Genomic DNA, 27,974 nt, shown 5'->3' with positions numbered 1-27,974 from the left:
ATTTTTCTTGCTTTTTTTTATTTACTTTTTGCACTTGCAAATGATGTCTTCAATCATTTAACTCTGTTAACGAACTAAAAGAGGAAATGGCAACACTTGCTTTATTCACAGATTTTTCCAAGTATTCTACGGTTTTAATAAGTCTGCTGTAAAGGTTTCTTTTTAATTATATTCAGTGTCACACTTCTCTGGAAGTACCTAAGAACAGAAGGAGAACAGAAAATAAAACCCCGTTTGATCCCGAGTTACCTATTAACAACATATTCCCACATCCTCCAACTATAGAAGGAGCCGCAAAAGAGTCAAGAGTGGTAACTCTGTCTATATAATAATAATTCCTGGTTTTGTCTTTAAACTGCAATGACACATTCCTTTGCATTACATAAAAAGAAAGCTCCACCTCCCTTTCCAGGATCCTTCAGTCACCCCGCATAAAACCTGTAGGAGAGACGGGTTTTGAAGGCTCTTCCCATTTATAGGGAGCTAAGGATATTTCCTTAAAATGTCAAAAGATTTATCAGTGCCACCTGAAATCCCTAAGGAAGATGGCAGACCCAAGTGGGACAATAAGTTCCAGTATATTTTAAGCTGTATCGGATTTGCCGTCGGTCTGGGGAACGTGTGGAGATTTCCATACTTGTGTCAGATACATGGAGGCGGTAAGACTGAAACGGGACTTTGCCAAAATATTAAACTACAATCCTAATGTAACCATACTAACTTATGATGGGCATGGAAGTTATATATTTGCATCACTTCTTTTTTAAACTGTCTCGTTCTCATAAATGTTTTGCACCGGTTAGTTAGATTAGCTTTTTCTATAGAGTATATTTCATTTTAAAATGATGCGTTCGTTTAGGAATTAAGACCAGACTGATGCTAACTCTCAGCAAAACCATTGTAAGTTCTTACATTGCTCCTACAGTCCTGCCAGGAGCAGGAAACTGAACCTGCAGGTCATTATGTTAAGGAAAAGCGAAAAGTCCAGAGACAACCGGCTCCCAGATAAATGGTCGCTGCGCTTTCCTTTGGGAAGGTGAGCGAGTCGTTCCCCTCCCTTCTCTGATGCTCGTAGGAGCTACCTCATCGTCTGGCACTGCCCCTGCGCAAAACTAAATTGCACTTTTTGATGTCTGTGAGGCTGTTTGAAATGCTCAGCTGATAGAACACCAACCAGGAGCCTGCCAGGCGGTGCGAAGAGCTGCCCAAGCCTGTCCTTGTCACTTGGTACAAAATGCAGTTGCCTGGCTCACCGCGTCCTCAGAAAGAAAATAAAATCTGAGCGGAACAACAGGTATACCTGGAAGATACTGTGAAAAAAAATAAAATATATGTGTTGGGAAGAGCAGAACAGTTCACACTCTGATAGAAAAATTAATTATGTTACAACGAGTAACAAAAAGTCCCACAAAGAATTGCCTTAGAAGCAGCCGATTTAGTAAATATAGATGGATCGGAAAAGAGTACTTGATAACTCACCGTTCACAGTAGCTTCTGAGATCTGCCATGGTAAGCTGTCTAAAGCAGAGTCAGATAGCAAATTGTTTCAGCCCAGAATTATTCGTTATCTTTCAATTAACGGGAGAAACAGAAAATTCAAACCTGGAGAAACTGTCAAATGACAGAAAAAAATATTAAATCCAAGCTTGCTCTACCAAGGTGTCTGTATTACTTGATGAACTACATATATTTGAATCAACCAAGGAACCAAGAATGGATGCTGCCTTTAATGGAAGGAGGTGTTTCAGAAAGAAGTAGCCACTTAGGGACTCTGGTAAGTAGCTGAATGAATGAGATATAGCAGGTTGTATCAACAAAAAGAATCTCAGCATATATAAGCAGAGCACTAGGAAGTAGGTGTAGATATTGCTACCGACACTAAGACAACTTCTGAACTTCTGACGCCTTCTGAAAGTCCAAATTTCAAAGTCAACTTGAAAAATTAGCCAAAATGCAGAAAAGCACCAACAATTATTTAAGGACTGGGAAACTTATGGGACAAGGAATGACTTAAGAATCCAATCTATTCAGCTCATGAAACTGAACACGAAAGAGTACATTTATCATAGTCTATAAAGAAGCAAATGGAAACTATTTTGGTGGCAAGGAGCTCTTTAATATTGAACATGTAACAGCTGGAAGCTACGATTACACAAATTCAAATAAGAAAAGAGAAGAAGCAGTAGGTTAGCTTCCTCCCAGGAGACTTAACATTTTCCATTATTTATTTACAAGATGTGAAACCCAGTGAAACTCTCTCAGAGGAGTGCCATAACTGGGTGGTTAGAAATCCATAGGTGTGAGCACGCAGTGTCTCTGTGTTTGCCCATGGAAAAAGCCTGTCGCTTCAGTTAATGATACATGCGTTAATGAGACACGATAAACACCTTTAGAGAGACATCCCCATAGCAGATGTGGCATGGGGCCCACAAGGAAGATGTTCTTCTGGCGTAGGAGCTGTAGGTCGGAAAAATACCCTACAGCATCTCAGGTGGCCTTTCTATCTTAGAGCAAGGGAACAAGTGTTCAGTATTAACAAACAACATAATAAAACTAAACATAAAGTGATATTTTTGTAATACAATGAACAATTAACACAAAGCGCTTAGTGGAAGGTTTGAAACTCACAGACGGGACCACAGCAAGATGCAGCTCCTCCGCACATCTCGTTACCCAGAGCTGCTTCTGGGGCCACCAGCTGCATGAGGCTGCATGAACTTTGTGCTTCAAGGCTTCCTGTAAATCTCTATTATGGATTAAGATGAAATATTGTTCTGCTGACCGTAAAAACGCTCTCACACCTTCCCATGAAGCACCAAGGGTTGCTTCTCTGTGCTGGAGGCGGGGGACTAGCTGTGGCCAGCTGTTTTTCAACCTCTTCAGATCCCAGCCTCACTTCAAAAGATCAGCAACACTCACCTCCTATTGAGGTTTGATCTCTCCCTTCCATCCTTCCCCTCCGGGACGTCCTGCATCCCTGCCCTATGGACCTCTACCACCCCAGGAGAAGCATGAGTGCGAGTGCAAGGAGACCCACGGTGACCTGGTTTACTCCGAAAGTCTGTTTGCTTGTGTATCCAGCTTCTGAGCACTGATATATCCCACAGGAGCTGCTAGGGACAAAAAAGACAGGGTTTAGAGAAGGTTTAATGATAATAAAAATAGGAAAATGCTGCAGGGACAAAGGTCGAGTTGTTCCTTTGCTCCATGAGTAGCAATCTTGCCAGTGAAAAAATCAGTTTAAAATAGCTAGCAGACTCAGTAATGGCATGTAGCTACTTTGCTTCACTACGAACAGCATCACAAGACAGGGGTGAATAAAGGTTCAATGTATGGATGTACGGCCAGTGTTTGGTCACTGGATTTTAATGAAGGGCTCAGAGAGCTCAACAGCAGGATGGACTCTGTAACAAAGTGCTGTGGGGTTTGTGAATAATTTATCTCAGAAAGCTGGCGTTGGAAGAGTTTGTGTGAGTCATGAAGACCACCAAGAAGACAGAGCTGTTGGGTTTACACCAGTGTATAATGTAGCTGCTTTTTTCTTCTGCTAATTTAAGGCAGTGATGTGGTTTGGGGTTGCATTTTTGAAAGCAGACAACTCAGATGCAAAAGCCCAATAGCTTTTCAGGGCTATTGGAGCATAAATCCCGCTTGTGTGGGTCTGAAGAGGTGAAGATGGGAGAGACCAGCAGCATCGTGGTTAAGCAGGAGCCCTGAGAGGTGCAGCGAATGGCTTCTGGGATACAGATCACAGTTTCATAGCTGGTTCAGGTGATATCCAAGTGTTTTAAGAGTTAGGCAATGCACTTTACCTCATTTCTAGATCTTTTAAAAAACAAGAGATAAAAATAAGTGCTTGTATATTTGCCTCGTGTCAGCTGTTCTCATCAGACCTCTGGACCTTATTCATCGCACATTAGTGTTACTCAGTAACTTGGATCTAATATAATATCAGTTTTGCTGACATTTATCACCCTTGTCGTTACTGATTATTTGGATTTATTGCCTGAGTTAAGTTAGTTATTTACTTTTCATGACTAATGGACATGAAGGTTGTTTGCCACAGTAAGTGGAGACAAACGCAAAGGTTCCCAGGCAACTGGGATTGAAAAGAAGTCTCTAAATGGCCCAGTATATAGTTTGTCACTTAAAACCAAGACTCAAACAAGTCATATTGCTATATATGTACACATACAGTCATCTCAGAATACTTAAAAAAATCCCAACCCAGTTCTAGCTGGAACTTACTGCAGTGTTTTACTTTTGATTATAGCTAGTATATACATACACTTGCCTAATCCATGGGTATTAAAAATGGGCATAGTGCCTGAGCCTACAGGATGATTGAAAAAATCTTTAATATAAAATACAGTTTCTTTCTAGGAAAATAAATACATGTAAACACTAAAGTCCTGCTAAAAAGGGAGAGCTGTTTACTTCTGGGGCAATGATTTACAGACTTTCATAATCTGTGGCTTACCTGACCTTTTGCTAGAATTTGAACTACAACTTGGTACAAAATGCAGTTGCCCGGCTCACCGCGTCCTCAGAAAGAAAATAAAATCTGAGCGGAACAACAGGTATACCTGGAAGATACTGTGAAAAAAAATAAAATATATGCATTGGGAAGAGCAGAACAGTTCACACTCTGATAGAAAAATTAATTATGTTACAACAAGTAACAAACTTCATTTTCTGGATTGTTACCATGTCCTGCTCAAGTCCTTGGTGAAAAACTATGGCATTTGGGGTTGATCCTTTCATAACTTGTTGTACTTGGTTGCCCTTTACAGCTCAGGTTGGTGCTCGCACATGGGTGCTGCTCGCTTGCGTCCTTCAGTCATGAGTATTTCACAGGGAAGATCACCAAGGCTATTTTATAAGTCACTCTACAGGTGTTACCCATCTTCGTTTGAAATGGCTATTGCCCTCTTGGTTTTCTGGACATGGCTTTAGCTGCTTCATTGTTGCTCAAGGAGATATAGTCATTTACGTGGGAAACTCAACCCTGCAAAGTTTCAGTGTCCGTAAGATGTGCAATGGGGCCTGTCGGTCAAAATCAGTGCCATCATAAATATACTGCACAAATGCCACATTTATAGCAGCTCATACTTTTCACCTGGATTAAGGCATGTGCAAAAGACATAACAAAGATCATGAAGGATTGTTTTCCAGAGAGAGGGTGAATATGGTTAAGTTGCTGCTTTTTTCCTTACCTGATGTCTTGATGTGATTCGTTGCTGTGTTGGCTACTACGCTGCTTAGCTGAACTCCCACGGAGAAAGGGGGACAGGTCTGATAATCCCCTTTCAATAGCTAATAGCTTTTTCTCTGTATCCGAACAAGTAGTTCCCACCTATTGCAATTTCTTGCAGGTAAAACATAAATTATGGCAGGTATCTTGCCATTAATTTCTCAGTCTTTTGGAAAAATGCACCCATCACCATTTCTCCTATGTACCAACAGAACTGGTGAAGTGGATCTCTGAATGCTTGTTGCATTGTATCATACTGAGATGGGCTTTCTGAATTTTTCAGACTCTACACGTTTCCTTTGGAATTACTATTTTGCCATTTTCCAGGTCATTTCTGTCTTCATTATAATTACTTTTTTCTATTCCTAAATCTCTGATATTCATGTTCTGGCCTTTCAAATGCTGTTGTGTCTTTAGATCGTCATTTCAAGTTACTTGCTTTAATTCTGCTAGCTGATCTGCAGGTGCTGGTAAGGTGCAATACTGAGCACGTGGATCAGTTCCTCTAAGTTTTTCTCCACCATTTAGGAAGTCTTCATTGGTACCCCAACATCAAGCAAAGCTACTGGGTTTCCATCTCTGCTTCTCACTGAGGCTTATCCATTTCTGCAGGTCTTGGTACGTCTTGATTAGGAGGTCACCTGGCTGATACTTCAAACCGCTTTACATTTCCATAGTCAGACCTGTTGCTCTCTCTTTCTAAGATGTGGCAAAACCAATCTGGTGCTTTCACTCTGCTTTGCCGGTTGCCATGATTCACCTTTAGACCGCGCTCCTTCGTTAGCCTCCTGGTCATTCTGCCCTCCGGTGCATCAGCAACTCTCCACAGGCTGCCTTCGTGCACTTCTCTTCCAGATTGCCATGTGTAGGTGATACAACAAAGATTGTGCCCTTCAAGCGTCATTTTGCAGGCAGAGGGCTGAATATGCTCGAGCAGTTGCTTTTCTGACCTGATTTGCCTGTACGTTGCAATCGAGGGGTCAGGTTTTAAAAACCCACAGTGCATCTAGGGCGCACCAGGTATTTTCTTTTCTACTGCCATGACTACAGAGCTATCTCCACTCTAATGGCTCTTCTGAGTTAGCAATGATACCGATCGTGCTACAGACTGGTGCTCCTTGTCACTTGGGACTCTATCGTTAACGAAACCAACTTACCAATATGTGCAGTATTTGTAATTGTTGATAGCCTCATTTGGAAAGCTCTTGCAGGCTTTCTGTGCCTTCTCATGTGCACAGGGATTGTTCCTTGGCTTTGTGGTATCCTTGTGCAGGATCTCCTTCCAACATAACTTTTAACTCTGGTAGATTTTGGACTGGTTAGGTTTTTTTTTCTCCTTGACCTTCTTTTAGTAGTGCATGCACGTACTTGCAGGATGAATGCTTTGTGCATCTGGGGTGTCTTTCTAACAGAAGGAATGGTGTAGACTGAAATTTTCCTAGGTCACGCCCCAGGAATGCAACTAAAGCATGCCCTGGTGATACTTTTGATTTTTATGGGCATTTCTCCAGGCTTTTAAGGTACTTACAAATGCTTGATCACTGTCATTTTCCTTATATGTTTTTTGAGAGGAAAAAAGTTACTGAAGCTAAACTTTTGTTTTTAGAGGTTCCCCCCTGGGCTCGCTTCTTACATATGTCATTTATTTGCCTTTCACTGTGGAGCATATAGAGCTAGAATATCTAGATATACATATACCTAGAATATTCAGATATAGAATAATTTGCTTACTGGCACTTTATGATTGTTTCTGCTAAGGTTTCCTTTTCCCATGCCTCATGGAAGCCAAACCTACTGAGTTTCTGCCGTACCTGTTCCACACATCACCTGGGTGCCGATTGGGTTTTGCTGTGCCTGTGTCTGAATGCTCTGTGTGACACATGCTCTGTGTCAGGTACCAGCTTCCTTCTTCATTCTGCTTCTTGGATTTTCTTCTTGCCTTTTTCGCAGTTACATTTTTCATGGCATTTTTTTTAAAAAGTATTTAAAATTTGCCTTATGGCACATCCTCCCCTATCTATTAAACAAAGCCCTTATCTATATAGTGCTAGAGTATCTGATACCTTTCCAGTATTTTTTTTCTTTCTATGGGTGGGGGATTTTATTGTGGAAAAGAGTAAGCTTCAAGTGCTTGAGCAGACTGTCTATGCTTTTTCTGACTATTTCCTTTTTGCCTAAAAATACTGTAAAGCAAAGGAATGAATAACTGAACACATATTTTTACACTACAAGCCATTTATTTGAATTAGTTCCGAGAAAGATTAGCTCCATTAACTATTTCTTCTTAGCCCAATATTCTGCCATATTTCCATATTTGTAGATAGCATACTTTTTATACGGTTCTCACGGAAAACCAGTATTTTCTTTCCACGTGCGACATTATGTTTTGCCATGCTATAAATATCGTTGGAGATAACGTACAAGCCAGCACAAAGCAAACAGGCTTTTATCTGCAGAATATCTAAACATGCTCTGCTATCGAAGGTTCAACTAGCAAACAGAAAATGGGAGAGAGATAACAGAGGGCAGTTTGCACTAATTATTACACAGTTATTTCCAGGGAGATATGATACGGGAGATAGGTTGGTCCCTTATAGAGCACTCTGCTAGCAAGGGCTCAGCATCGCGTGGCTTGCAGAGAAACAGCTCAGGCGAACAAGCCGGGCGAACGAGCCCAGTGCTCCGCGCTGCCGTGCTCCAGTCACCCACGTGAATATTTTGCTTTTCCCAGGAGACAGCCCAAGGCATGGGGCTCGCAGGAGGGCTGGGTGGGCGTCCCCAGGCGTGCTGCGGAGGGGGATATCGATATCGCAGCAGGTTTGAAGGAGAGTGCAGGACTGAGTGTGGCGAGAGGTTTCTGAGTTCTTGCAGAACGGACCTGCAAATTCCTTAGTATTTACATGGGAGCTTTGGTAGGTAGCTCCAGGTGAGAATTCATCAGGTGGTAAAACACTTAAAAATAAACAAACTGTTGTGGTCCTTAACTCTCTCTGTAAATCTCTCTCTTTGGGGGAGGGGAAGTGGTTTATAACAGCCACTTCAGAGTATCCTCCAAGCAAGAGGACTACTGAGGAGGGGTACTGAGGATCCATAATGAGGATTTAACATAATGGGAATTAACTGTGAGACTCCTCTTTCAAATCTGCTTCTTAGCGGTTAAAAACATCGTAAGAAATCAGATCATAAGGAGAGACATTTATTTCCACCTTTGGCAAATTAAGAACAGTCCTTCTTTGAGAAAAGCTTTGCTGATTTTTGTTCCTATGTACTGCTTGATAAAGGGCTAAACCATTAAACAACACACCTTCTCTGGGTGTTGTATGTAGTTATTGCAGCAGCTAGCAATAGGTAGCAAAGTTATTGCAACACCTAGCCTGAGTGATTCGATTTATCTGCCCAGCCTTTCAGAATAATCGGTGATTGCAAAACACAGGAGCCAGTCCAGGAGGAGACCAGAAATCCTTGCTCATTCCCCCACCTCCCTCTCCGGGCCAAAGACGGAGCGGAGAACCAACGGAGGTGATGGTAAAGCTGCTCTCCCTGCCAGCCTGGAGGGAGAGGAGAAGGTTTCCAGGGCTGGAAAAGAGCTGGGCAGACTCAGCTATCAGATTTGGAGGCAAAGTTGAAATGGTATAACAAGGCACGGGTCTATTGACAAAGCGGTGAGGAGCACAGAGTCGGTATGAGTTGGTAGACGGATTGGGAATGGGCTGAGGCAGGACTTCTGTCTTTGCTTCCCCAAAGAAAAGAAGCTTTGTGGTCACAGCGGTTGTTGGTCATGGCAATCAACTTCAATCTATTAGATCATTTCAATTTAATTGGACATTTCAGCAGGTGCTTTAAACATACTGACGAAACTTCTGGTGTCATGAAAACCAGTATCTGTGCAAAGACCCAAACCCGTGTCCCTTCTGAGGAAAGGCGGGGAAGATGAGGCGTTGCACACCCATTTTGCAGGAACCAGCCAGGCTGCCAGCAGGATTGACACCCGCCTGCAGGCACCCAACAGCACGTGCTGCCTCTGGCCCAAGGCAGCTGCTATGAGAAAAAACAGGGAAGACGTAGGAGATGACACAAAGTGGGAGGAAATAGGGTTTCGTTGCTCCCACGCGTCTCACAGAACAACTTGGCTTGCTTTCAGTTTTTCATTAGCCAGAGGCTCTGTGCTTTGAGCAGAACTTTATGCAGTAAAGTAACCTGGTCTCCTGGGGGTCTCCAGCGCAAAATCCTGCTTTAGCAGGGGAAGATGGAGGAGCAGGCGCCTGAGAACTTTAGGGACGGAAACGAAATGATATACTGAATGGGAAAGAGACAGTATAAGGGAGAGGCAAACCCTTGCACTTTATGAGCAGGGGGAGAAAAGAAGATGCTTAAAAGAAAGGGTAAATGGAGGAAATAGCGAGGCTGTTTATAATGGGCTGTAGCAGTGCCTGAGGGGAAGTGTCCTGCAGCACTAAGCATCCCTGTCCTTCCTCCTACGTCTTCACCAACAAAATTACCACTAAGAGACATTACTTGGCAGGTATCCCTAGCAATGCTCCCTCTCTCAACACACCCCACAAGGACTCTGTTAGGGTCATAAAGCAGACAAATTACAAACCAGTAATTTCAGTGAGATGCAGATAATCGTGTGGCTCAATTGCACTTAACTGTGTTTTCAGGGGCTTTCCTGATCCCATACTTCATCGCTCTTCTCTTCGAAGGAATCCCACTGTTGCATCTCGAACTGGCCCTAGGACAGTGCCTGAGGAAAGGCAGCATCGGTGCCTGGAACACCATCTCACCTTACCTTGGAGGAGTCGGTACGTCTCTTGGGGTCCCAGCTCAAGAAACTGCAGCTGTGCTCCCACCCAGCATTCTCTTCCTACAGACCTGCGCCTAACACTTGCTAAGATATAAAAAGAAATGCTTGTCAGGATATAAAAGAAAATTTTTACGATTAAGGTGGTAAAACACTGGAACAGGTTGTTCAGAGAGGTGGTAGATGCCCCATCCCTGGAAACATTCAAGGTGAGGTTGGACGGGGCTCTGAGCAACCTGATCTAGTTGAAGATGTCCCTGCTCATTGCAGGGGGCTTGGACTAGATGACTTTTAAAGGTCCCTTCCAACCCAAACCATTCCATGATTCTGTAATTCTATATTGCTCCCATCAGGTGTTACTCTAGGGACACAGGAGCCTTAAATGCAAACCTCATAACCTTTGCTGTGGGAATAGTAATGATCATGAGCTCTGCTAGCCAACACTGCCCCGTTCCCACCGTATCTTGGTGCTTACACAAGAGCTGCCTGCCCACAGGGCTTCTCGCTCCTCCCTCACAGCCTCACCAGAAGCCAGTCTTCTCTGTCCAGGGATAGTCAGACCAGAGGGGGGACAGAAAATCAGGAATGGGATCCTGGCACTTCCTAAGGAGCCTAACGCACCTGGGAAAGTTCCCCTCCGTGAGAGAGGGGCACTGTGGGGCTACTAAAGGGACATTAACAACATGGCTGGGCACAAGGACAATCCACAGAGCAGTCTGTATCAGACTGGTTTGCAGTCCTGCACCAGCAATTTTTTTTCTATTTATTTAATTTAATATACACTGAAAAAACCATATCTCGTGTCCTGCGTGCATTGTTAGGCTGCAAAAAGTGACCAGGAGCAGCCACTGTTAAGGGCTGAACCCTTGGCTCTACCAGTTTTGAGATGGCATCCTCCTGCCTGCTGGGGCAAGGAGAAACCCTCGGATGCTCCAGCCAGGACTGCTGGATGATGCCCTGCTTTAAGCAGGCGCCTGAAAATGGGACTGGCAGCAAGACTTGTGCCTGCGGGCAGGCGTGGGAGGAGAAGGGCTGGGTAAGATTAATTATCTAAGGGCCAGAGGGCAACCAGGAAGAAATGCCAAGCAGCAGGGTGGTGCCACCAGCTAAACCCATCTCCTACAATTAGGCACGTCCATCCTCCCTTTGCAAAAATGCAAGCAAGCAGAAACCATGGTGTTGCTATTCTTCCTTCCTTCTTGTAGGAGTAAAACAGTTACCGGTGTTTGTTACAAACTTATGTGCATGATTTGGGACAAAAAAGTGCTCCTCACGCAGCTGTAGCATGCTGTGAGATGTCAGTCTCTTTTGGTCTCTGCTATTAAAGTTGTCCCGTGTTGTAGAAAACAATGTATTATACACTAGAGCAAAAATTTCAGCCCTAATCTTTGTTGTCAGCCTTCTTGGAGCAGGGCCGGTGAGCTGGGGGACTGTGCACCAGTGTTTGGCTACTGAGGACACAAATGCCCATCTTTCATGTGAAAATCTCTGAGGCAAACAGAAAATCTTGAAAAATTAGGAAACGTGAGCTTCTAAGACCAAGTGCTGTGACTGATAATTTTTTCCAAAGCTTTTCTAAGCTGAGATCTTGTGCTTTCTGCAGGGATTGGTTCGTGGATGGTGTCAGTTCTGGTGAGCTTATACTACAACACTGTTTTAACCTGGGTGATGTGGTATTTCACAAATTCCTTCCAAGAACCTCTTCCTTGGAGTGTTTGCCCTCTAAATGAAAACAGAACAGGTAACTACCACTTAGAGCATCACTGCTAGCAAAAGGAGGATCACAAATGTCAGAGTCTCGGGGCTTGCAAGGGGAAAAGGGAAGTTTTGTTTATTTTTTGTGCTTGTGCTATGATACAAATACCAGTCTGAAAGAGCGTCCTCTGCTTTCTGACTATGCAGAAATAGCCATTTATCATGACACACGTGCCTGTTATCATAAACTACATATCAAGACACATGAGATTGTTAGCATAATTAAGAACCCAATTTATGACTACATCTTTTGGTATCTGCTTTAAATGAGACTCGAGTTTTCATTGGGTGGTGATGCATTGGTTATGACTCATAACATTTCAGGTCATTTGCCATGATGTGCTGAGAAAGATCAGCTGAGTTGCCAGAGCAGGAAACACAACCCTACCAGAGAACTTTAGTCTCTGCCTGTAGATTGCCAAGACTACTTTTACACATCCAACAAGACAGCTTCCTAGAGCAGCTAGCCAAGAAACCCCTGAGAAGAGAAGCCACACTTGATTTGGCCCTAGGTTGTGCAAAAGACCTGGTTTGTTTTCCTGTCAAAAAGCTACGAGAGGGATGACAGCCTTCTCAATTTCATCACCCTCACAGGCACAACAAAAGCCAGAAAGTCCACGACCCCTTTTGCTTGATTTCTAAAAGGGAAACAAAATAACAGTGTTTAAAAAAAAAGAAAAAGGAGCAACTAAATAAGCAAAACTTTTGAGGTAGAAGAGAAACTACTTAAAGAGGGAATCTTTGAGGCTCAGACCAAATTCACATTACCCAGTTCAAAAACTTTAGTGAGACCAAAGACAGTGTACCTAAGCAGGATAAGGAAGACTGCTCTCAGTTCTTTAAAATTATTTTTCAGCTTTCTTTTTTTGTTCAGAACATGAGAGATGACAAGTTCCAGGGCAGAGCAGAAACGTAATCTGAGTAAGAGGCTAAGAAAAAAGACAAAACAACAAAACATAGCAGAAGTCAACTTTCTTTTGGAGACCTTAGGACTATTCTGGAGTAGGAAGACAATTAGACGTCCCCCACCTTTGTTACAGAAGTAGAGAAAATTATTTGGGCCTTAAGAAATAGGATTCTTTCATTTCTCAGGATACAGGTGGCCTGACTAGTGAGCTAAACAAATGTTTTCCAAACCTGCTTTGGAGATCATCTTTTTAATCAACCGGTTTGGTATACAGAAAAACTGCATTTTTAGTTAAGAATCTTTTAGAAAATATTGAGGAAGTCCTTTAAGGACAGATTTTTCAATACCAGTGCCAAGATGGGAAGAACCTGCACTTCTCCATCACGACTGCAATGCTCTCTCCGGGGACCTGCTTCCTAAGCAAGCCAAGTAGCAGCTGTTCCCATCCACCAGGCTTAGCTGAACACAGACTAAAATGACATTATTTCAGGCTCACGTACTTAAGCTGGGGCTAAAGGGACAAGAGCAGCAAAGCTTTTCACAACATAGCTTGTTACCCATACACTGTGCTACAACCCACAGACTTCCATTCAACAGCCAGAGACTGTGTATTCAGAGGTAACTGGGATTGCACTGGTCAGTGTATGTCCGGGTGCACATCCGATTCTTTTAATTCAGAGCTGAGGAAAGGATGCCAGAAAGTCTGAGTACACGAGCGTCCTCACACACTGAAAGAGGATCACCAGCTTCAGGTGTAATGACATTTCAGTGGCAACCACACTTGCAAGTGTAAATTTGTCACTGGAAAGCCACTTGGCTAAATCAGTGCCTCACATACCTGCAAGTTACTTCATTTTCCACCTTGCAATCTCACCAGAGCAAGTTTTGTTTGAAAAGTTTCGTAAAGCCACAATGACCACAATTGGGGGGGGGGGGGGTTATGGTAAACTTGGGGGGGATTGTGTGCAAAACAGCAGCTTCAGCAGGAGACGCTGCACGAAAATTAGCGTGCTCTCCTAGGCAGAGACATTCAGGTCTCACCAGGCAGGGAAAGGGGAAAGAGCTCTCCCAGTCCTGGTGTGTGCTGGACCTCCTGGTTACAGGGATTGCTATCAGTGTCGGCCCCGTGCTGTGTAGCCCCAGCTCCTGGAAACGCACAGGACTGCCTCGTGCTCTCAGGACACACCTGATTCTGGCTAGGAGCAAAGGCAGGAGGTGCAGCACCCAGGGAACTCAGGTTTCCAGCTAAAGACAGCAGGTCAGCAGGTTTCCTGAAGATCTGAAGGCTTAGATGTATCCTCAGGTGCCTGAACCTTGTTAAGGCTCCACCAGCTTGTAGCCATATAGCTAAAAAACTTCATAGTCTCCACCACAATTACAGTTTAGATTTTACCTTGCACTGAGTGTGACACCTTTTCTATTTAGAAAGTTATCACCTGTAGAAATGCTGGTGATGTTCTGGTGAAGGTCTCACGTACGTCTCGCAGTCTCAGCCTGTCGTGACGGAGTTTGTCTTGCTGCACATTACAGACAGTGCAGAAAGGCCAGTTCAGTCCGTCTCTGTATTTCATTTGGCAACCCACAACAAGACCATCCTGCCACTCTCCGTTAGTCTAAAGTATTGCTTCCTAAGCCTACAGTGGGTGGGGAAAAATATTACCAATTTTAAAATCTATTCTTACGCTTACCACATTTTTTTCCAGGGCTCAACAAAGAATGTTACGAAAGTACCGCAGTAAATTATTTTTGGTACAGGAAAACTTTGAACATAACACCTGATGTCACTGAGACTGGCACGTTACAGTGGTGGCTCATTTTGTGCTTAGCAACTTGCTGGGCAATTGTATACCTCTGCACCATCCGAGGAATTGAAACCACAGGAAAGGTATGGAAAGGATACAGAAGTGCATTATCCCACACTTTGGGTCTTGCTCTCCAGATACTGAGTTTCCCCGCCAAGGAAAGCCTTCCCCGTTTACCTCACTAGCACTGTTTCAGTGTGCTCCTTGTCCAAGGAAGTGATCGCAGCGGTACAGGTGGCTCAGAATGACACTTCTTTCCCATTGCAAATGCTTCTGCCCTACCAGTCTCCCCTCAAGCAGTTTTAAGAGGAATTTTGTTACAAATATGTTCAGCAAAAGCACGTTCTGATTCTTTTAAAGATGACAATGTTCATCTGTAGCTGTCTGACCCAATATTATTAGGATTGTCTCTTGTAATAACTTAAACAGGATTTTTTGATGTTAGTAACTATCTGTCTGTCTTCTTACCCTCTCACTTTAGGCAATTTATGTAACAGCAATATTTCCTTACCTGGTCCTAACTATATTCCTTATCCACGGACTCACTCTACCAGGAGCCACTGACGGTCTGGTTTACCTCTTCACCCCTAATGTAAGTATTGCTGCTATAGTCAGAAATGTTATTTTTCCTTTTTCTCCCCCTCAGATCTCATACTGTATATTCATTTTCCAGCAACTCCTGATCTAGCTCCCTATCCAAGATCTCAGCTAAGCTCTTTTTTCTGAGATGAAGTGATTCAGTATTTTAATATACTTTAGCAAGAAAAGAAGCAGCAAAGTATTTAACAGTTCAGTAATAAGCATATCAGAAATTACTGGAAAATTGAGTACATTATGGGTGCTTCAGTCTTGAATGTGTAAGTGAAACTGATGCACTTCATGAGTAGAATCATCTCTCTTTTACACATGATAAAGATGGGATTTCCCTGCCAATGCTACAGAATTTACACAACTTTAACCTTTTAAGAATTCGCAAGGAAAATGACTGAGGAATTATACTGCAAAGTGATTTTTTTTTTTAAGGTTGAAAGTAATTTTCTCCTACCCGTTTCTCCATAGCTGAAGTTTTTCACCCCCTGTAGCTGTCCCTAAAAGACAGAACTGCTGGAGAATACTCCTCTCCCATTTTTTCTCATCTTCTCAAAGGGACAGGAGTCCCAGATCCCTTCATATGCAGGCCATTTCAGAAGGACCTCTTTACACTGTTCTTAGCGGCCTTCCCAAATGCAAAGTGAAATTGTCCTACCAAGTGGTTGCTATTAATTGTAGGCTCCTCACAGCTCTGCCTTCATGCTAAAAAGCTCCACAAAGCAGTGAGTGTAGAGGAGGAAAAGCAGCACGCACTGATGGATGGTCTCGGAGCATCCTCTGCCTCCAAAGCAACAGCAGTGCTTCCCACCACAGGAGCAATGGGTATTTCCCTTTCCCGTCCTACAACCAGAATACAGGCATTAAGGAAAACATAAGCCAAGAAGCCCGGAGATACGTTACGTGCCAGCCTGGAAAGAGACACCAGCAAGAGAAAGCTCAGATGAGACACCTCTTTTATCCCTCCCCCTGCAAGCCCAGTGGTATGGGCACCCATCTGAACACTATCAGAACTCAAAAAGGACAACCCTGGTCTTTACAGGAGATCAGGACATGCACTTGTATTTTTCTAGGGCCCAGACAGGACAATAAATGCTTGGTGCAATGTCTTAATGCTTTCTTCAAAAGCAGACTAGACAACACAACCAGAACAGGGCTTGGCCTGTTGTCATTTGGTCTCTGCCCGGCTGTCAGGTTTCTCTGGAGAGCTCAGGCATCTTTGGGACTTACAAACGTTGCATAGCGAACTTAATGCAAAAACTAGATTTGTGTGTATCCACAAAGCCTGGAGGTACTGCAGTGCTGAGGGGGAGAGGATCGTCAGAAAAGAAGAGCTGGACTGTTTTGTAGACCAGCGTGAGAAGTTAGAATGAAAATCCAGCTGCAATCAACCTGCAGTTAATGATTAGTTGGTTTGAGAAAGCAGATCCTGGGGACGTCCTTGAAGAGTCATCTGAAGATGGTTTTGGTGATGAAACTTTTCTACGAACATGGAAAAGCTGATGCAACAGCCTGGTAAGTGATATCTGCTATAGGTGTTGCTATTGCATAGGAAGTCACAGTGTAAGACAGAGAGATGGCTTTGTTAAACTAACACACCAACTGCTATGGAGGATTTTGGCACTTCAAGGACTTGAAAAAGACAGTAAGCATACAACTGCAACAACATCTCCTTTCTCTCTTCTTCCCCTTAGCCCCCAGCTGCAGTACCATTATTGCCTTTTCTGTTAGCCTGTTTAATGAGGAACTATTCCCACCACTGCCATCAATAAATACATGTGTTTTTCTTGTTACACTTCTCCACGGGGGATGTCCCAAAGTGAGTTGTACAGAGGGGTTCTTGGTTTGTGGGTTTTTTTTGGCAAAGATTTACCTGGCCCACCCAAACCACATTAGCTTACAAAACTGTAAAGCGTATTTCTTAAGTGTGCGCTGTTTTCTTCTTCTTCTTTTCCTGTCTTTTTGCAGGCAGCTTGTAAAGTTTTAGCAAAATAAAGTAAGAGTTAGCTCACCTACTGCCTGTTTCACCTTGCTTTAAAAAAAGAAAATTTTAAACAAACAAATAAATAAATAAATAAATCAACCTTCCTGACATTCTCCACTCATTGGAGGCAATCTTTTCCAACTTTTTTCCAACTTTGCAGTGCAGCAGAAATTGTAGTTTCTCTATAGCAGCTGCCACATCCACTCTCTGGTAACTGTTACACCTCACTGTTGTTTTTGAAAATCTGTGAAAGAAATACCTAGTGCTAAAAGTCACATCTTAGCCAGTTTCAACATCATAATCACCCAACTGAATTTTTTTTTTTCAAACCACCATTGTTTAAGTTTATTCACTTTCCAAGTTTGTATTTTAGTTCTTAAATATCACAAATGATAACTGCATGTATATGGATTTTAAAAGTGGCGGGCTGTGGTCTTATTTTCATGCAGAAATATATAGTCGGCTTTTTGCCATCTGACACACTTTCACACCTTAAATTCTAGAACAAATAATGAATACTTCTTTTCATTGACTTTCAGACATGGAGAAGTCTGACTATGTACTCACCCTCTCTAAATCCTTGGCTACCTGGAAAGTGAAGTTGCCAAAAAACCAAAAAAGATACTGAAGTTTTGCTCACAGGCACTTGAGGGGAAAGCAGAAGCTGTGCAAAGATGAAGCAACATAGGAGCTGGAACAGAAACTTTTGGAAAGGTTCTTGGGAAAAAAAAAAAAACAGAGGCAGCAGAAAAGGGATCCTACCAAGCATCAGCAATGGTCTCTACACAGTTCAGCTTCTGTGGACATCTGTGTTGGCTACAAATGCCTCCTTCTCCAGTCCCTTTCACATCTGAAAGAGCTTCAGAGACTGTAAATATTTGGAGGTTCTCTGGCAACAAATAATTTCAGGAACTTGGTTGGGCAACTGACGCCTGCACCCAGAGCTCTGGAGTTATTTAATGAGCAGTGAGAATAGCCAAGAAAAAGGCAGCACAGGCACCAGGTCCTCTATCACAGAGGCAATTTGTAATTTTTTCCTCTATTTTGCAGTTTAGTTTTACACCTGATGTATTACTGTGAATGGACACTTAAAACTGCTTTCAAGGTACCCGGTCTGTCTGTATTGTTTCTGGTATTAAGGAGAACAAAAGCATTACCTTAATGAACTGCTGTCTTTAAGTGCAATATTACTTGTTAGCCACTTGCTTATGAGAAAAGCAACAGCTGTTTTTACACCAAAATTACACATCACAGGGATCCCAGTATTTTTTAATTCTGTTTTAAGAAAGTTTCCATCTGTGTTTCATGTGTTCAAGTATTCAAAAATCCTACCGCCCAGGGGGGAGCAATTATGCTTCCTTTCCTCATTAGTCCCGTGTTCATTCATTAACATTCTGGCTGTGTATCTTCATCCACACGTTTCTAGCTCCAGCACATTTTTTCTTCTGAGGACACTCTTATGAAATCTGTATGCTGTATTACTGAAAATATAAAATAACATTTAGATTCATAATGTGCTTAAAACCACGTAATGACATTGCCACAGCGCATTTGCCTGTCTGCTGTTTCTTCAAGTTTGGACGTTGACGAGCGCCTTTTAGAGTCAATAAATGCATTGCATCTAGCACCAAACTAAACTATCCAGACTCATTTGCCAAAGTCCCCAGTCAGAAAGCCAGACTTGTAACAGCTGTATCTGTCAGCACTTAATCACAACGTGAAGGCCACGTGGCAATGCGAATGCTGAGTTTCTGCACTGCAATTGCATCTAGTCCTGCACCTCCACAAGGTCCTACCAGTGAGCACTCTGGCATTGAAGGGTTTGGTTATGATCTTTCAAAATAAACCTCTAGAAAGGTTTGCCTAAGCTGAAGCCTTTCAGCCAGTAACAGTTACACATATCTGCTTGCTACGTTATGTTGTACAAAACGTAATACCAGTTCTGCCATGGTCAAAGCACTGGCACACTTGTGGAGAAAGCAGCTGCAGTAAAAGCATTCACTGCATCCATCCACACCGAGGTCAACCCATTATTCTCGCTCTTCCAAGCTCAGGCCAGCTTCAGAGAAACCCAAAGTGCTATTAAGGGTCTTCTGGCGTACTTACCTCTCATTCCTACCAATGCTCCTGGTAGGATCATTCCTACAAATCTTCCCAGTCACGTACTAGGATGAATGGCACAGGCACATAGACACGACACAGTAAACACACAATTCAACCTGCATGACTAGGATACAGATTTGACTCAGACGGATGTAAAACAAAGTGAAATACTCTACAGCCCCAGTACTACTTTTGGGCCACCTGGTTTTTAAAACGCTCATTCTTAACTAATACTGGTTTTTATTTCCCCTACTTGATAACGGATCAGAAAGTAATTCACGTGGTAGGGTATGAATATAACATGTCACTTCTTAGTTTCTGCAGGAAACTAATATTCATTGAGCACATTTACATTTTGCACATTACTTATGTTTTATCTTTTTCTTTTAGACTGATTTTAATGGTAAGATTCCTTCTTAGCACATCTATTTAAAATTGCGTATTATTCTCTGTAATCCAACAGTCATTGACTCTTTAATTTAGCTTCCTCTATCATGTTGCCCTTATATCAAAATTCAAATTTCACTCTGTCAATTTCTCCTTTTTTCTTATTTTTCCTATGTTGCCATTTTGTCTTTTGTTGCTGTTTTCACAGTACTTTGAATCCAAGATGCTCTTTTCAATGAAGAGCCTCTTCATGTCTGCTTGGGCTTTTAGTCTTTTTTTTAAAGCAAATTTGGAAAGCTATGGAATCACTTTGTCTTAAAACAATGAAGGTTTAGTATTTGTTTATACAGTTTTAGGAAGATAATATTCTTAAACTGGAAGTTACCCGGTATGTGGATTAACAAAAAGAAATAAACTGAGGAAAAATGTAATGTACTGTCCCTATTGTGTGCCTAATGCCTGTCATTTAGAAACACATTTTTATTGCCACACAGAAGAGGTGTACAATGAAGCAGATTCTATAATTACTAAATATATTTAAATAGACCAAATTATGTCTTCAGAAACACCTGCTTTACTGACACTTTTTGTACTAATTTCCATTTTCAGTGTATTTACATGGCAGCACAATTCTCAATTTCAGAAGTGAAATAAGAGATGAGCTATGACAACCAAGAGAAAAAGAAATTTTAATTTCAGCCTAATACATGCATTTATTCCAATTATTTCAGCTGAACACTTTGAAAAATCCCCGTGTATGGCTTGATGCAGCTACCCAGATTTTCTTCTCTCTCTCTTTGGCTTTTGGAGGGCTTATTGCATTCTCAAGCTACAATCCACCAAAGTAAGTAGAACTACAACCTTTATAAATTGGCTAAATTCTTGCTGCATTTTGTGCAATTTTCTAAAACTTTCACATTTTAATTGGATCTTAATTTTTCTAAAGGATCTTAACACCTGCTGTCTTTCTAAAAGGCCAAATAGATTGTCTAACAGGAAGGGGGGAAAAAAAAAAATCTAAATAAAAAAAGTTTGCAGAAATACCCGAGAGAATCACAGATAAAATATTGCCTTTTTTTAGTCACTTCACTTGTCTGAATGCTATTTCTAGAAATGACTGTGAAAAGGATGCAGTGACAGTGGCAATTGTGAACAGCGTGACATCCCTCTATGCTTCCATCCCAGTCTTTTCTGTTTTGGGGTTTAAAGCAACAACAGGCTACTGGGACTGCTTGGACAGGTGAGAAACTTGCATTTCCAGTGTTATACTGTGGTTTCAATGCCTCAATAGATAATGTGTTACTTGAAAAACATGCATTTAGAGAATTTATTTTCACTAAAAAGGAAAAGCATCTGTATGGAGAAGTCTAATATAAAAATGGAAAGTATTATGGCACTGAGGCAAGAATGATCAGAGGTAGTGTTTGTAAGAAGCAAGACAAATTATAAAACAACTCATTGCAAGTAGTGCACCAAGGGTCACATCTCAGTCCCAGACTAGCATTAGAAGTAGTTAAAAACCCAACACTTTTCCCTATTCCACTAGATTCACTAAGTTATTGAACACAAGTGGTGGAAATGCTCTGGAGAGCTGATAAAATAAAAATAGAAATGTTTTAGAGACTGCATCTGCATAAAGTACTCAAAGTTTGTATCTGAAAGAGAAGACATTAAATAGCCTGAATATTTTCTCCTATTTTATATATAAAAGTTCTTATTTAACATTTTCCTTTATATTGTAAATAACTGCACAGAAAGTAAACACAACTTTCTGTTAACATGTGAATACATGGCATAGCATTTCCAGACACATCATCTGCAAACATTGAAACTAATGGTATGTTGGCTTCTCTGTCAGGAACATTATCAATGTCATCAATGAATTTGATCTTCCGGAAGAAAGCATCGTGCGACAGAACTATACAGCCTGGATTAGTTACCTAAATTCATCACATCCAGAAAAAATTGCTGGACTCAAACTGAAAAGCTGTGACCTTCAAGAATTTCTTGATCAGGTACCATAACTGCTTTCAACAAAGCAACCCTTAAACAAAATATGTAGAAGGACTGGTATCTTCCTTTTTCTTATAAGTACTTGTACATTACTCTACTTGTAATGAATATATTATACATAATGATGAAACAAAATGATTTCTCAAAATTTGAAATAACACTGCTGTAGGACAGTTTCAATTCAAAGCTGTCTGGTACAGCATGCAAAATTACACATTATTATCAGAAAACCTATCTTCAAATGGGTTCCTACCTGGAGCCTACCATGGACACTAGATTCAGTCCTACTTTGGTTTACAGGAATAAGCACAACAGAGGAAACACATCTAGCTGAAAGATTATAGAAAAAGGATGCTGAATGGGAGTTTCCTAAATCCATATTTAAGAAAGTATCAAAAAAATCTATTAAAATGTTCACTGTTTGCTTTCAATCACATGTATGACCACCAGGAAGGTACCTTATCACTGTCTTCTGTTTTCCTTTCCCCATCTTTCTATTCCCTTTTGACCTCTCCCTTTTATTTTTCCTCATCTCTGCACAGGATCTCACCAATATTTTATTATTTTTTTCCCCAACCTCCCTCCCCCCTGCCAAAATACATTCTCTCCCTTTCTGTCTTTTCCGATCCTCCTAAAACATTTCCCCTATCACTAAACACAGATGTTTCTTCTCTGTTTACTTCTCCAAACTCATTCCACTTGCTCCAGTCCTGTAACTCTCATTTACTACTCACCGATTTGTACTCCCTTGTTACAAGTCCTTACCACCTAATGAAAAAAGAGTAGGGCCATGGTTGGAGGAGAGAATACAAAAAAAAGGAGCTTGAGTTAAAAATAAAATAAAATATTAGGACAAAAGGGTGGACACACCTGTTAGAGACAGAGTGTGCCAGTGCACGATAACCTTAACACGCAACAATGGTAAAATAAGCTATTTTAATCACACGACAGAGAAGTCAAAGGACAACATTCCAGCCTTACACAACTCAGTTTCTGTTTTGTCTGGCTTCCTCTGATGGCACCCATTTCTGATTTACAGTTTGACATATTTTACTTCCAAATTAGTGCAACATTAGCATTTTTCAATGCTTAGATTTAACTATCCTTGTCCTTGGGATAGCGAATTCAAACAAATTTGGCTGAAATTGTGTTTCTCCATATTAGCCTTTCCTGACAAACGCTCCCCGCTCCCCGTTTTCTCAACTGCTGGCTGCCACAGAGCCCCATAGGCTGACCAGCACCCTTGACTCCAGGGAAGGGCAGAAGCCTGTTATAATTCTATATGCATGAGAAATTGTATTTGCACTATTAAAATGCGCATTTTTATCTGTTTGTGAATTCTGCAGAGTGTATCGGGAACTGGCTTGGCTTTCATCATTTTCACTCAAGCCATCATTCTCATGCCAGGCTCCCAGGCCTGGGCCATCCTGTTTTTCGTAATGTTGTTCAGCTTGGGCCTTTCTTCTATGTTTGGGAACATCGAAGGAGTCTTCACTCCTCTTTTAGAGCTTCGAATTATATCTAAATCAATACCCAAAGAGCTGTTATCTGGTAAGGTATTTGCTTTGCTTTCTTCAAAGAAGGTGGCTTATTTATAGATGTGCAAACTACCTTAATAAATATTGTAGAGGGATTAAGAATTTGTAATATTAACTTAGCTATCTCACAGTGTTAGTAAGGGCAGTGGATTGTGTTTGCAGAAGATAAGCACATAGATGAGGTAGCAGTTATGGCAGTAGCTGTCAGATGACAGTATTATATTGCCCTTGCCGTCTTTTTTTCTTAGCTTGCAAGAGCTGTTTCAGTCTGAGAAAGCTTGTTAAATTGCTATTCCTGGAGTCAAGCTCACTCTGAGCTGTTGTAGACATCAGGAAGAGCCTTGTCTTCACTTAAGCCTTTGGCACCTAAACAAGTCACTTTAACGCAACCAGTGACATCAGCTGGTCTGACATAACCACCTGTGCACGAACTTACCACATTGTCCCAGCTGCAAGATAGGTCATTCACCCCCATTTCATTCAGGTTTATGCTGCTACAGATTATTTCACATTTACTGTGAACACACCAGAGTAGAAGATTACCACTTGTAAACACAGGAATGAGTGCGTGCGATCCTGTTCTTGCACCAAAACCAGAATCTTTTCAACCAGAGACAGTTATTGAACCCAACCTGCTCCTCAAGAACCAGACTCAGTGAGAGTCTGAGAGATCGTACTGTGAAATTGGTCTAGAAAAATTTCTGGCAGTTTGAAGTAATGGATTAACACTTCTGCAACCTGTCCTTTTAAATTTTTTATCAGGAATATTGCTGTTGTGCCTTTTTTAGAGTATTCTTGTGGCATCAAAATTATACCCTTCTCATTTTACACAACCTGATGAGGTAAACATATTATTTTGAAATTGATTTTCCAATCGTGAGCTTTTTTAAGGAAAAAAAAAAAAAAAGTCCGGAGTCAATTTTACACAGCATTGAACCAAAAGCCATCTCAAAGTCAGATGCAATTAGTGACACAGCACAAGGACATACAAATTGAATTGCAGCCCAGGTCTGCATCCAGCAACACTTTTCTTCCTTCCCACTTTTTCTCTCAATTACCCCAAATCCATACCTTGGCTAAAGGGGAACTGACTGTACAGAAGCGTGGAGAAACCTAAACCATACACGCTGTGACATAAGGCACATACACATTTGAAGCTCTGGGTTCTTTGAGGAAATGGGGGGCAGAAATCCAGGGAGCCCTTACAACTTCCCAGGTGCCAGCTACCTGTGCTTGGAGCCTATGACTGCATGGAAATAAGGGCACTTGAAACTCACTGCATCAGTCAAAAATTAACACAGCGCAATAGCATAGCGCAGCCCAGGTTATCTGCTGGAAGTACTAACAACTGAAGGATGCTCCGAGTCACACCAGTGCATTCCTCCTGCAACAGACTGGTGCCTCTTGGCCAATACACAGGGGAAAACGGAGTTTGGGAAGTGGCATTGGCTCCCCTAAGGAAAAAACAGCTTGTCATAGCTCTGTAGAGGGAGAGAGGATAAAAATCACTAAAACAAGAGCAAAAATAATTTAGAACAAAAATATACTTACCAAGTTCAGTTCAGTACTCCTGTAACAAACCTTTTTTTCTTCAGGTATAATATGTCTAATTTCCTTCCTCATCACTCTGTGTTTTACACTGGGTTCAGGGAGTTACTGGATTGACATTTTTGACAGCTATGCAGGCTCCGTGCCTCTTCTAGTCATCGCCTTCTTTGAAGTGATTGGGGTTGCATATGTCTATAAAATGAAAAGGTACGTTGGAAACCGATGGAATTTTTTTCTTCTAAGAGACAAATATATTTTCCTCTCAATCCATGTATGTTACATACAGGTATACAATATTAACTTACTTCTGTAGTACTTAACAGTTCTGTGAATGTAGTTATTCTTTGCTTCAAGTCTCCTATATGTGTAAAACAAGAAGAATAATCTCTGCATAGCACTTATGGAAGGAGGGATCCTAAGTTTAAAGCTAGAAAGTCAACAGCCATTGTAGTTCTTTGGCCAAGAGGAGTTACACCATCTTTCAAATATGCTCCCGTTACGGCCATTTTGTTTTGTATACTCTTGCATTTTTTGCATATCATTATTCTTCCCCTCAAACTTCATAGTAAACAACATGCAGTAACTCGCCCATGTTAAAAAGCTCAACCTGCATGCTGAGAATTTCCACAGTCACAGACACTGATTAAAAATTTTTTAGATCCACTGTTAAGATCCTTGGAGCATCTCCCATGTTAAGTGACAATAACTTCCAGGCTACATCATCATAAAACAATTTCACACATCCCTCTTGCTGCCTGAACAGCTAGCCTCAATCTTCCATGACACGAAAGTGGCAACAAAACCTGGTTTCACATGCTACAACAGACTCTGGATTCCACAGCACCTGTATTTTCTCTGTTGTGCTAGTATACGTATACTTTTTCCTCCTTGTTACTATGGGATACGAACACAGTCAAATCATTTTTTCCCAGCTCTCAAGAGAATTTCTAGTATCTTCAGTTAGATTAACAGAACTGAAGACAAAGCTTGTGTTTGAACACACACACACAATCACAATTCCTATTCCAGATTACAAAACACTTTCCAACTTGACAGATACAGGTTATCATGTCACTATCAAACCCAGAAGCATATACCTACTGCCCATTCAATGTACAAAACTGTAAGAGGTATATGTAAAAGATCAGCTCCATGTCCAAATGACTGCCACTACTGACTGCAGAGGAAGCTGGCTCAGGCTGCAATAATTTTGTCCCTGACTTGATTTGACTCATTTGGTGCTGGTTAATTCAGACTTCTTCCTAACAAGCTATGTTTGTTCCCTTGGCAATTTTGTCTTTTTTTAAATGTTGGAATAGTTCTACAGAACTGCTATAATATTTTCTTCACTTGTTTGTGCTTAGAAACCTTAGACTAGGTGCTCAAGTAATGTAAACTGACAATGTAAACTGACCATTTGTCCCTGGTAGGGATCAATTATATCAATTTATTGATATTATTATTTACTTAAATCTATAGTAAGTTATTAAAAAAGGGTATGGAATAGCAAAGATTTAGGGAGCTGTACCATGTGTTTAAAACTTACAGGGAAGTATGAAAAAGTGAAACTGTTACCACTTAGATCTGACATCACCATAAACATGCCTCCTCTTAAAAGGTTCAGTAAAGATGTGAAATGGATGACTGGACGAAAACCCAATCTCTACTGGCAGATCACATGGAGGTTCATTAGCCCTCTGCTCCTGCTAATTGTCTTCGTGGCCTTTGTTACTCTTCAGATACAGAAGCCAGCAAGCTATGCAGCCTGGAACCCTAAATACGTATGTCCCCAAATATTTTCAAAGCTTCTAATAAAAGCAAGACTTGTATATTTTTCTCCCTTACCAGATCCTTTAAAATCACTGTTATCTACTGCTTACCTACATAATGCAGCCTGAAGTGATGCAACGCTCAGAATGAGAAGGCTCTGGTATGCATAGAGGTTACACATATTAAAATGCATTTCTGTTAACAGAGCATCTTCTTGAGGAGTCCTGCATAGTCCATGCTCCACATTTCTTACAGATATGTGTAATGCAGAGAACTGTTGAAGTGAAATGTGTCTCAGACACTCCATACCTACAGGGGGTTCACAGGTGGAACAAATGCATGGGCAGAGCTTTAGAGCTGCACAACAGATACCAAGGATGAAAACAGTACTCAGTGAGAACTACCAATATTACTGAGGCCTTGATGAATACATGAATGTGTAGTTTTGACAGGCAGACAGGGAGGGAGGCAGTGGTCCAAGAACAGCGTTGGTTAATTCAGCACCAAAGAGATGTCAATGTTGAGAACAGTTGATCTGGATGTCATTGTCTCATGTCAGTTGCAGTTTCTTGGATCCCTCTCAAATCCACCCTGCGTAGGGGTTTGAAGATCGATTCTGGTGTTAAACTGCGTGAGGACTACACGGCAGCAGTGTCTCCTCCAAATGCCATTAAGTATCTGTCATCCCAAAATAAAACTCATAGCCACAGTCTTGCAGAAATTGCATTACCATCATTCCCTCAAAATCTCTCACATAAATCTTCCCTATTTGGCAAAGAGCATGCTCAGTAATTGCTGAAACCAGGTAAGCTTTGAGTACTAACAAGAATAATCAGACCTTAACCAAGCGAGGGTGAAAGTTTGTAACTCTTTGGGCAACGCCTGCCTCCCTAGGAATGTGTCACACTTCAGCTATAAATCTTTGAAACTGTAAAACATTTACAGCCATCTTCAGACCTGTGAGAAAGGTATACAGGGCCGCTGAATGCTATTGCAGTATAAGAGTAAAACTTTAGCTATACTTACTATAACACCATAAGAAAATGGAAATCACAGCAAAATGTAAGTGTACCTACCAATTATTTCTTTTGCTTGCTTTTTTATCTCCATAGGAAGGCTTTCCTATGAAAGAGGAGAAAGTTTATCCACCTTGGGTACTGGCCATCTGTGTGCTGTTAGCTGTCCTTCCTTGTGTGTTTGTGCCTCTGGTAGCACTTTTCCATCTGATCAAACGAATGTGCAGAAACAAGGAACCAAGCTTTGTAGCACCAGAAGTGTTTTCATGTCAGGGGTCTAACAGCAACTTTTCTCATCCAAAAGAATAAATACCCATTTATCTGTCTGTAAGTGAAAATAAGACAGCCTTTGTTAGACACAAATAGCTTCAGCATGGTATCATCCAACCAACCTGTTTACGCAGTTCATATGCTTACAGCCAATCACTAGGACTCTATAAACAGTGCTGCTATGTTTCCTTTATTTTCAACCAATTTCACAACAGTTACATTAATCCTGTCCCTCCTA

At 41.5% G+C, this 27,974-nt stretch overlaps 1 protein-coding gene across 1 annotated transcript; it reads left to right on the top strand.

The window, feature by feature from the left end:
• The first annotated feature begins 502 nt into the window (after positions 1–502).
• Positions 503–27,775, top strand: SLC6A18 (solute carrier family 6 (neutral amino acid transporter), member 18). Its single transcript, XM_010583562.1, has 12 exons — positions 503–659; positions 9,916–10,056; positions 11,659–11,796; positions 14,421–14,602; positions 15,001–15,111; positions 20,313–20,425; positions 20,693–20,821; positions 21,440–21,596; positions 22,941–23,145; positions 24,728–24,887; positions 26,299–26,461; positions 27,563–27,775. Exons 1-12 carry the CDS (start codon positions 503–505, stop codon positions 27,773–27,775), a joined length of 1,869 nt encoding a protein of 622 aa, XP_010581864.1.
• Positions 27,776–27,974: the final 199 nt, after the last annotated feature.

This window comes from Haliaeetus leucocephalus, unplaced genomic scaffold (assembly GCF_000737465.1).
Source record: "Haliaeetus leucocephalus isolate CR32 unplaced genomic scaffold, Haliaeetus_leucocephalus-4.0 Scaffold915, whole genome shotgun sequence".
In the NCBI taxonomy this organism is placed as follows: Eukaryota; Metazoa; Chordata; class Aves; order Accipitriformes; family Accipitridae; genus Haliaeetus; species Haliaeetus leucocephalus.
Note: the sequence above shows the minus strand (reverse complement) of the source record. Positions and strands in the feature narration are given on the sequence as shown.

Excerpts from the sequence above, each read along its gene's own strand:
- SLC6A18 (XM_010583562.1), top strand. The coding sequence starts at position 503 with ATGTCAAAAGATTTATCAGTGCCACCTGAAATCCCTAAGGAAGATGGC. Across the intron at positions 660-9,915 it reads GTGTCAGATACATGGAGGCG|GGGCTTTCCTGATCCCATAC; the intron begins GTAAGACTGAAA and ends CTGTGTTTTCAG. Across the intron at positions 15,112-20,312 it reads TTTACCTCTTCACCCCTAAT|CTGAACACTTTGAAAAATCC; the intron begins GTAAGTATTGCT and ends CAATTATTTCAG.